The 11,827-nt window shown below is 23.4% G+C and overlaps 1 protein-coding gene across 1 annotated transcript; it reads left to right on the forward strand.

Annotated features, from left to right (window-relative positions):
- The first annotated feature begins 3,513 nt into the window (after positions 1-3,513).
- Pp2A-29B (Protein phosphatase PP2A regulatory subunit A) lies at positions 3,514-10,758 on the forward strand. The gene is made up of 9 exons (XM_011502749.1): positions 3,514-4,003; positions 4,666-4,857; positions 4,928-5,147; positions 5,235-5,395; positions 6,679-7,106; positions 8,624-8,818; positions 8,977-9,220; positions 9,868-10,111; positions 10,407-10,758. Exons 1-9 carry the CDS (start codon positions 3,920-3,922, stop codon positions 10,409-10,411), a joined length of 1,773 nt encoding a protein of 590 aa, XP_011501051.1. The 5' UTR covers positions 3,514-3,919; the 3' UTR covers positions 10,412-10,758.
- The last annotated feature ends 1,069 nt before the right edge of the window (positions 10,759-11,827 follow it).

The following is an 11,827-nucleotide window of genomic DNA, read 5'->3' on the forward strand; positions in this document are numbered from 1 at the left end:
TTTATAAGTATACATTCGATGCATATTTATCGATTTGTACTAATAGCTTAGTATTAGTAATTATTTGACTATTGTTGCTAATTAATTAAATGTATGATGATAATTAATTAATAAGAAGAAATAAGATTTTATACATTAGAAAAAATTAAACAAATTTATGTGAGCACTTGAATAAATTTAAATTTAAAATTTCTATTTTATCCACTTATCCTAAAAAAATGTATTTAAAAAGAATATATTTTAAAAAGTAAAAGAATAATAACAAATGCATGGTTTCGTTAGAAATATTTATTTAAAAAACAAATTCATTTAACATGGACATGGCACTAAAATTTCTTATTTTCATTTAAAATATTTTTTGTTTATAACTAAAAAAAATGTTATCGACTTAAACTTTATTTATAAGTTTATTTATGTTTAAAACTAATATAATTAAGGTATTAAAACATCTTGATTGTTATTTCTTTTTCTAGTTTATTAATTGAAAAATTAGTTAAATATTATTGAATATAAAATATAATATTAATCGCTACAAAATGTTTAATATACTATATTTTAGTATATATTTTTAACTGTTTATTTTAACAATTAAAAAAAAATTTTACATAATAAAATATCAATGTTAGTACAATATATCTAAAAAATTAGAGGGTATAAGTTTGGTTGAATTATACAATTAACTGGCAATTACTTTAATTACAAAAAACGGAACGATTTTAATTTATAGTTATATATAATAATTTATAAAACACTAAAATTATTAATTCTCTAACTTTAAACTTAAAAGAAAAACAAAGATTTTTTTAGTATATTTATAAATTCTGAAATCTTTAAAAAGCAATTTAATTAAAATAAAAGAAAATAAAATATTTTACAAAAAACAAATTTTAATTAAGAAAAATTTTCTTCGGGTAAATAATATGAATATTAGTATTTAAAAGTTTCTTTTAATATATTTTATTTTTACATTAAAAATATAAAGTATTGTATATATAAAAATCTATATTGATGTTTTTTTATGTCTGGAAAAAGATATATTTTATATTTTCTGTACAATTTCAATAAATATATATAAATAAATAAATGTATATATAACTATATATAAATAAATATAATAAATAAATAAATATATATATATATATATATCTTATATTAAAGGATAAAAAATAATTCGTAAAATTTCAAACACAGTATAAAAATTAAGATATATTAATATAGAATTTATTTTTTAAAAATTTTAATTTCTAATTTTATTTTATCATCATAGTATGTTTATAATAATTTTTTATTTACACGATTGAATAAATGTATTAACTAAATATTTTTATGTTATCACATCCTTTTTAGGATTTTTTTTTGAAAGATGATACACTGCAGGCAAATTGTTATTGTCTATTTTTCACAACAAAATATATCTAAAATTACTTTGAAACATAAAAATATATCTGCTTTTTTATTTATCAATTTTTTAAATAAAAAATTCTATTGTATTCAAAGCATTTCGGAACTATTAATAAATAAAACTGAGGACTAAACTAAGGGTTGCATATGAATTCTCAAATATCTATAATTGTATTATCAATTCTATTAATTTAATGTATGAAGGCATAGCTTTACACATAATTTAATATTTTAAAACAAGCTTGAATAATTTATAATGTAGAATACTAATTCCTAAGTTGAAATGAAATATTTGGAACAACAATATGTTGAATATAATATTTAAAACTATATAGAATAACTGGAACAGCTCTGGAATTCTATAAATTATTATAATATAATTTAATTATAGATAATAATATTAAAAAAGAACATGATTTTCGCACCTAATGAAACTTTTCTGATTCATTCTCCTTATTTCGAATTCATAAATTGATCACACTAACATTTGTGCTACTGGTAACAAAAAGTTGATTGCGGTTAAATTTCTTTTATTTTTTATTTCATTTTTAAAGCACCTCAAATGTTAACTTAACTCTATTTAAGAAATATTGTAGCAATCCAGAGATTTGACAATCAATTATATAGTTCAGAATTAATTTTTATAAACCTAATTAATTCTTCAAAATATTGTAAAGCTCTCCACAATTCAATCAATTAATTTATTGTGATGGTAGATCGAACCTTTTCTGTTATGGATTTTACGATAAATTTAAAAGCTTTATATGGCTACCTCTATATACATATACATATTAATTGCTGTATTTAGACAATGATTAATACATTACTATTTTAAATTTTGGTAATCTTTGTTACCAAAAATATACCCATGAATTTTAGAAATAAAAAAAATTTTATTCTGTCAGTGGCTCATCATTTTAGTATGAATTACTATGTCAATGTTACGAATTAGCTACAATAGTAATTAAGTTTAGAGCCTAAATACAGAAAACATTTTTATGTTCAATGTCATTACTTTCGAAAAGTATTTGCAATTGAGTTGAAATTTATGTATATAGTTATTTTAATAAATTTAATTAATTTTAAATGTAAACAATATTAAATGAACAATTAATTCAGAATATTATTAAATAAAATTATAAACATTAACAATTATTATATTGTTGAAGAATAATATTATAAAAAATCAAATTTTCATTGGATAAATTTTATACAAAATTACCAACATTATAATTTATATTGATTAAAATATGTAATTTAAATGATTTTATATGAACCACGATATTGTTGGTGATTCAAATACAAAATCAATGACTTTTAATTATTTCACATTATGATAAATCTGCAAAATATTCTTGGAACGATTTATCTACACACTTATGTCCATACACATGATTTGCTTAGCTTAATATGTACAAAATATTAATTAAATTAGTAAATTCAATTTTTTGTAACAAATGAAGATTTTTCAATAAATTTTTTAGTGTAAAGTGTATTGCTACATACAAGTATAACAATATATATATATATATATATATATATTTATATGAATTTTTATCATAAACAAATAATAATCTATTGTTATAACTTTTAGTATCAATGAAAACATTAAGAGAAAAAATTAAAAGCAATATTAAATTTATTTATTGTATATGATATGAAAACACACTTAAATGTAATATCGTTAATTACAAAGTTATATTTGTCAGGCCAAAATTAATTCACATGATAGACGCAGATGATATCATTATTATAAAATTATAATGACATATCAATTTAATGTCATATCGTTTAATTTGAATATTATAATAATATTCATTATCTAGATAATTACTGAATTGATCTATGATGATTTCCTCCGAGTAAAACCTACACGAGACATTTTTTATTGTAATAATAATAAATAAATTTACAATAAGTTAAGAAAAGGTTTTAGCTGATCGAAGAATTATCGATGCAGCCACGGTAAAAATTACAAATTAGGATGTAATCATACGTAAAATAATATCGGGATCGTCGTTTTACGGTTTGGGACTACAAAGGCTGAGATCAACAAATGGTCGTGCACATGCGCGAGCCCCAAGCATAGAGCAGTGAACAAATGTGTTGCGTGTCCTGGCGCGCTCACTTTTCAGTGATTCATGGAGATAGGTAGAATTGTTTGGACGACTGTATACAACATAGTTATTTGTATCTATTCAACCATATTATTTTATATAACAGTAACAACTGTTTGTACCGCTATGCTCTATCACGAACGCGACGAGAAAATCCAGTAAAAAAGGAAGAATACGAGGCCCGCGCCGGAATATTCATTGTAACATCGACGGCGACATCAAGAAAGTAGAGGGGATTGTAACATATAAACGGAGCCCTCTGCGACATAATTTGAAATCCCCCGCAGCAGCTCCCTACGTACGTTTGCGTGGACGTGTGTGTGCGTGCATGCGCAAGGATCACCAGAAGTAGCTTTGACTTAGTTCGTAACGAGTTTGTAAAGAGATAGTACAGCAGCAAAATGGCAGCGAGCGACACGTACGGGGACGACAGCCTCTACCCCATCGCGGTGCTTATCGATGAGCTGAAGAACGAAGATGTACAGGTAAGCTGCTGTTCGTGTGATATTTCACAGCTTGTGGATCTCCTTCACGCTGGTAAAAACACGCGATCTGATGAGGTTGCCCGGGCAGCTCAGTGTTAACCGGTTGCGATATCTCTTCCTTCTTTTTGATATGCATGTAACATGCATATACTATACGTGTACACACCCATCGCTCCTCATGAATGCATGCAGATGATGCACTTACACGCATGCGAACATAACACAGCGTACAAATGTTAAACAAACACGATGTACGAATGTATTCGCGTGCACATATTATACATTAATTTTATACGGCTTGTAAAGACGGACTGACACGCGGTTCGAACAAATTTGTTTTTGATGTCATTAAAGATACTGGATCTGTCATTGATATTGTAATTGAAACACGCTATACCTATTTTTAATTAAATTTTTCCCTTGGTTTCTCTTTTCATTCGTAATTTAATTTGAAATTAAGAGCTTACAATTTTTTGTATACACTGACCAATAGCATTAAGTTTCTGTATTATAACTAAAATATAATAATGATGCTTTGAGAAAATAAAATTTTTTGTTGTATTTTCTTGGAATAGAATACAAAGTAAAAATAAATTATAATAAGAACAAGGATTTAAAACTATCTTTATTCATATACATTTCATCAATAAATTTCTTTTCAGCTACGATTAAATTCTATTAAAAAATTGTCAACCATTGCCCTTGCACTTGGTGTTGAACGCACTCGTTCAGAACTGATACCGTTCCTAACAGAGACAATATATGATGAGGATGAAGTACTTTTGGCTCTTGCTGAACAATTGGGAAATTTTACACCACTTGTCGGTGGACCAGATTTTGTGCATTCTTTACTAGTAAGTTCTATAAATTAAAATATTAAAATATTTGTTTAATAAATAAAAATTAATTAAATTCTTATTTTAGCCTCCTTTAGAACAGTTAGCAGCTGTTGAAGAAACTGTTGTTAGAGATAAAGCTGTAGAATCTTTAAGAAATATTGCAGCTCAGCATAGTGCAGCCGATCTAGAAGAACATTTTGTACCATTAGTTCAGCGTCTTGCTTCTGGTGATTGGTTTACGTCAAGAACATCAGCGTGTGGTTTATTTAGTGTATGTTATCCTCGTGTATTTCAACCAGTTAAAGGTACATAATTCACTATATATCTATGTGATAATAGACTTATGTAATAAAAATAATAACTTTTCATTTGTAAATGAATATAATGTTCAGCTGAGTTAAGGAGTCATTTTCGTAATCTGTGTCAAGATGATACTCCTATGGTACGACGGTCAGCTGCTGGAAAATTGGGAGAATTTGCTAAAGTTGTTGAAAATGAATATTTGAAATCTGATTTAATTGCAATGTTTGTTATTCTGGCTCAAGATGAACAAGTAAGTTGATTAAATAATATTGTAATCACAAGTTAATATTAAGTAATTATGAAAATTAGTCTTATATATTCTTACAAATCTATTTTTTTAATGTTTTTTATAAATTCAGTTATATTAATTTTGTTACTAAATACTCTAAAATTATTTTTTTTATTGTTTAAGTATTACAAAATTAAGTACAAAACTTTTAATTTATTTAATTTAATTCATTATACATATTTAATTTGAATTAGATACGTTTATTTTTAATATAAGAATGCACAGAAGATTACTTATCATTATATATTTGAATTATAATTATAATAAATATTGAATATAAATAATAAATATTTGAATATACTTATCATTATGTAATTGAACTATGAGATAAAAGTTTTTCTTTAATTATTTTATTTTCCTACTATATTAGTTATTGGATATTAAATTATACATATACATTTTATTGTGCTTTATTTTAGCATAAATTTTAATAAACTTCAACCTTGAATTATAAATATGCATTATCAAAATTAAAATGTTCATATTCTAATTTTATCATTTTCAAATAGTATATAATATATCAATAATATAAAATAAATTAATTTATTAATGAATATACTTTTATGAAAAATAAAACAAAAAGAAGAAATTATTTATAAACATATTAAAAAATTATAAATTTAAAATTTCTAAATGGGTTTTTTTTTTTTATAAAAAAGCTAATTATTGTTTATAGTATATAAAATGATTCATAATATTTATTCGTGCTATTGAAAAATAAGAGATGAATGCATGTGTTATTTAACATTTAAGTTTTTAAAATTTTAGTACTTATTTTTATTAATCTTTCTAATGCAGTTTTATTTTTTATTATGTAAAAAAGTTGTAATAAGTAAATATTAATGTTTTAAGAATTGAAAGAAATGAAGTTGTTTATTTTTTTTTCGTTTTTAGAAATTTTTAAGATTAGTTATAAATATTACGAATTTGTATTGTACCAGAAAATAATATAATGAAAAATTATTCTGATAGTGTACCTGCATAATAAATTACCAATCACGTAATTTTTTAATTATTTAATAATATTAATAAAATAGATTAAATGTTAATATATCACAGATTGAACTGAATCAAATTTATATTAAAATACGTATAATTTAACATTTTTAGTTTTTACTTTTTTAATTTTCGTTTTAGTATTTATTTTTTTTATCTTTTCGTTATAATATATTTATTTAATGTATTCATATTAATAATTGATCTATTTTCACAAGTAATAAACATTGATAATTTTTTTGGAAAAGGATTCCGTACGGCTATTGGCAGTGGAAGCATGTGTGTGTATTGCGACACTGCTACAACAAGAGGATGTCGAACAATTGGTGATGCCAACTTTGCGACAATGTGCGACTGACCAGTCATGGCGTGTGCGCTATATGGTGGCTGACAAATTTACCGATCTCCAAAAAGCTGTTGGTGAAGAAATTACGCGTGCTGATCTTGTCCCGGCCTTCCAGGTTCTTCTTAAGGATACGGAGGCAGAAGTTAGAGCAGCAGCAGCCGATAAGGTTCGCGAATTTTGTCAGTATCTTGATCCATTCCATCAAGAATCGATCATCATGACAAACATATTACCATTCGTAAAAGAACTCGTGGCTGATCCAAATCAACATGTCAAATCGGCTCTTGCTAGTGTTATCATGGGTCTTAGTCCCATACTTGGAAAAACGAAGTAAGTGTTTTTAAGAAGTTTTGGATGATTTCATTGCATAGATTTTTTCATATACCATATATTTATATCCTTAGAAAAGTTATATTTATAATATATATTTGCATAAAATAATGAAATAATATTAAAATTATATAAATATCTTTATATTAATAAAAATTTGAAAATAAATTTTTTATCAATATTTTAATAATGGATATTCAATTAAGGAATTCAAAATTTTCATTAAATGCTAGAATGCATCTTGGATTACAACTGCTAGTTGAAAGTTAATATTTATGTATTAACCATTTATATACAGCATTTGATATAAAAATCTTTATTTAACTATAATTAAAAGTATATGATTGATTAAACAATAAAAAAATATATATATGTAAATTGTCTCTATAAGAAACAAAGTACAAAATTATGGATTGATTACTACATGATTCTAAATTCTAAATTAAACCAATTTCATTATACATTTGTAATAAATTGTAATTTATATAAACGCTTTACTTTATTATAAAATAATTTATTACATTTTACCAATAACTTCTTAGACATCTTGATATCTTAAAATTTTTCTTTGTGAACGATATTTATAAATTTCGCTAATGAATTATTGGTTTCGTGTGAAATAAATATTAATAAAATTAAATGTTGTGATTTTACAAAGTAACGTAACAATATTTAAATCTGTACCATTATTTTGTATTTATATTTTTTGTATGTATAGATATTTTTGATTCGTTCGCATTGTACATGACATTTCATAGCAAAAAAGGTTTTGTAATGCGGAAGACTTTAATATCGTTTTGTTTTTATATGCACTTGAAGCATAGCTTAGTTTGTTTTGATCATTTCTTGAAGGCGGTAGTATTAAATAGGAGCAGATAAAAACAAGTTAAAAATACGAAAGAAAGATATGAGGATTAGGCAAACAGAATTTTTGTGAAAGTTCTTCATCAACGTATAGTTATATTTTAATTAAACATACAAGTTCGATTTCATATAATACGCGAATCAAATGACATATGTTCGTGCATCTAGGTATTATAAATCTAAAAATAGTCTGTAATAAGAATGTATATTTCCTGGTTTATTATTATTTAGAAAGATTTTTTACGTTACTTTAAAAAGTACATTTTATTTTTAATAAATTTCTAAATTCTTTATAACACCACTAAGGTCATTGATTTATTATTTAAAATATATAGAGTAAAATATATTTTTCCGATAATGCAAAGATAAATATTTATTTCTATGGTAAAATTATCGAATTTATTTTTTAATCTTTGAAAATTATTATATTGTTACGAAAACAAAAATTTATTAAATATTGTACAAGAAATTAATCTTTGTGGAATAATTAGTCAAAAAAAAAAATATATAAATGCATAGTTACATTATTTCAGGAACTTTAAAAATCAATATGAAAAAAATCACTCCTATAACATATAATTTAAACTTTTTATATAAACAATATAAATAAATAAATAAATATATATATATAACATTTTTTATTTTATTTTTAGCACAATTGAACATCTATTACCCTTGTTTTTATCACAACTTAAAGATGAATGTCCTGAAGTACGTTTAAATATAATTAGTAATTTAGATTGTGTAAATGAAGTTATTGGTATCCAGCAACTATCGCAATCACTATTACCAGCCATTGTTGAGTTGGCAGAAGATTCAAAATGGAGAGTACGACTCGCAATTATTGAGTAAGTTTATTTTGTTATACATATAATTAATTGATAAATATTAATTTATAATTTTGTATGTATATATATTAAAATAATGAATTGAATTTTAATTTATTGACATTCATGATCTAAAATAATTTAGTTGGTATGTACTAATACAATTGATTATTGTTTAGGTATATGCCTTTATTAGCAGGTCAATTAGGTGTGGAATTTTTCGATGAAAAGTTAAATTCATTATGCATGACTTGGTTAGTTGATCATGTTTATGCTATTAGAGAAGCAGCTACATTAAATCTGAAAAAGCTTGTTGAGAAATTTGGTCCAGAATGGGCACAGAATACAGTAATTCCAAAAGTCCTTGCAATGTCAAGAGATCAAAATTATCTTCACAGAATGACTTGTTTATTTTGCATTAATGTAAGTTTAACTATACAATAGTATTTATTTAAAAAAATTTGTCCAAATTTGCAAAAGAAATATGAAACATTTTATTTTTTAGTATTTCATATTTTTTATTTTATATATTTTGATTTATATTTTGATTTTATTTTATAAATTTTATATATTATGAATATTTTCATATTCATATTATTTTATTTAAAATAAGATGTAAACATTACTTTAAATGTTATATTGATAAAGAACATTATAGAATAACATTATATAATGTATTTATGTAATTTATATAATGTAGTTATATATGTTAAATATTACAATAATTTTAATGATAACTATTAAATTAAAATAAAAATTAAAAAAATTTCTGTAATCAATAAAGTATTAAAATAAAGATATTTTTTAATAAAGAAAATTTAATAACATTGATATTTACTACATTACTTACACATTCAATATAAAAAACTCTCAACATTAGTTTTCAAAATTTTATAAGATATAAAACTTACAACCACAATGACTAAAGAAGGTTAATTCTATAATTTCATTTATATTGAAAATATCAATTTATATTTCATTAATTATGTCTACCTGAATTAATTTACAATTTACAACTTATTAATTAAAATTCTTGTGTGATATAAGTATAAATATATTTAATATTTTAGGTGTTAGCAGAAGTTTGTGGTCCGGAAATCACGACAGAAGTTATGCTTCCGACAGTTTTGACTATGGCTAATGACAATGTAGCAAATGTAAGGTTCAATGTTGCTAAAACACTTCAACGGATTGGACCATATCTTAAACCTAATATAGTGCAGACACAAGTTAAACCTGTTCTTGATAAATTAAACACAGACACTGACGTTGATGTCAAATACTTTGCATCAGAAGCAATTGCTGGTATCGCAGGTATATAATTTATAAAAAATTTGTATACAACTTAATTAAAAATGTTTAAAATACGTACACATGTTTAATTAAAAAAAAATATATTTAAAATATATATTTGAATATATTTTCAAAGTCAAGAATATAAAAGTTTGAAAATATTTAAATAATTTATAATTAACTTTATTTAAATATTATTTTTAAAATATAACAATGTAATATCGAATATAGTTTAGGACAGTTAAATAATTAATGATATATTTAAATTCATTTTAATTACTTTATTCATATATTTCATTTTTATTTCGTATTTCAGCATAAATTGAAACAACAAAATAGTGAATATATTTACTGCACACCCCAGTGTAGGCAATATCAGCTTACCAGGAATGTATTACGACCTCATTGTTTCCAAGGAAAAGTATACTTGACAAATTCGTTAATGAAAATTTATCACTTAAGCGAGCCAAGTACCAATGACGGAAATAAAATACAAAAAGATTTGAAATTTTAGAAATCACTTTACACAATATTTTTAGTTCTAATGTATTTGAATATATATATATTACACTGAATATTTAATATTTAATTAAATTGGTATCATGTATCTCTCGTAAATACTTAAGTAAGTGTCTTAATGAATATTTAATAAACAAAATCACTTTGAACTTTCAAATCTTTTGATTTACACCACACATACATACATACATGCACGCGCGCGCGCATTATACAATACTCAAAACATATATATACATGAGCAATCACATTAAAATAGCAAAGAGAAAGATATACAAGAAAACTTTGGAAATGTAAAAATAATATAATTGCTTTAAATATTTTTTTTGGTTAAAAATAATTTAACTTTATGAGACTCGATTATTTTCATTTGATGCATATGTGTTTTTTAAATTGAACATTTTTATATTACCTGACGATACAAAATATAATTTTTAACTTTAATGTATTATTATACTTTTACACTTCTATAAACATAATTGAATTATCAATAAACATCATTTTTTATAATCAGTCAAATTGAATAGACATGGGCGGGGCTGTAATTTAAACTTGTTCAATTGTAGATTCGTCTGTTTAAAATCAATATATAATTTAATCGCATTCGTTTTTGATAAGGCAGATAATAATTTTATATCACAAATATAGATTTTTTAAGACGATGTGTATAAATCAACCAATTATCGTTGGTGCGAATCTTGATATTTTCCATTTGAGAAAAGTCAATGGTTTCAGTCCTTATATTTCATTTTACAATAATTGCACGTGATTATGAAACATACTTAAACGATATAAGGTTTTTTTTAAACAATTTAAATTTTTTATGCAAAACAAAATTCAACTATTTACTAAATTCACCTGATGCTGTATACACTGTTCTCTAACGTTAACATTTCCACGAGAATCGTTACGGTTATATATTATATAACATAATAATATTATAACAAAATAGTCATTTTTAATTAAATTTGCTTTACTATATACAAAAACAAACAATGACACTGATTGAACTTCGCAATTTATGTATCATAAATTTTTTTTTTAAATGATATCTTACAAAATTAAATTAGTGTCTTCAAAGAATTAATAGTACAGTATGTAGTATATAAATAATAATCTGTAAATTTAGATCAAAGTTCGCAATTGTAATAAATTATTATATTTTCAATGTAATACTTTTATTGTCTAATATGTTTTAATAAAATAAAATTATTACTAATT

This window comes from Ceratosolen solmsi, unplaced genomic scaffold (assembly GCF_000503995.2).
Source record: "Ceratosolen solmsi marchali unplaced genomic scaffold, CerSol_1.0 scaffold15, whole genome shotgun sequence".
In the NCBI taxonomy this organism is placed as follows: Eukaryota; Metazoa; Arthropoda; class Insecta; order Hymenoptera; family Agaonidae; genus Ceratosolen; species Ceratosolen solmsi.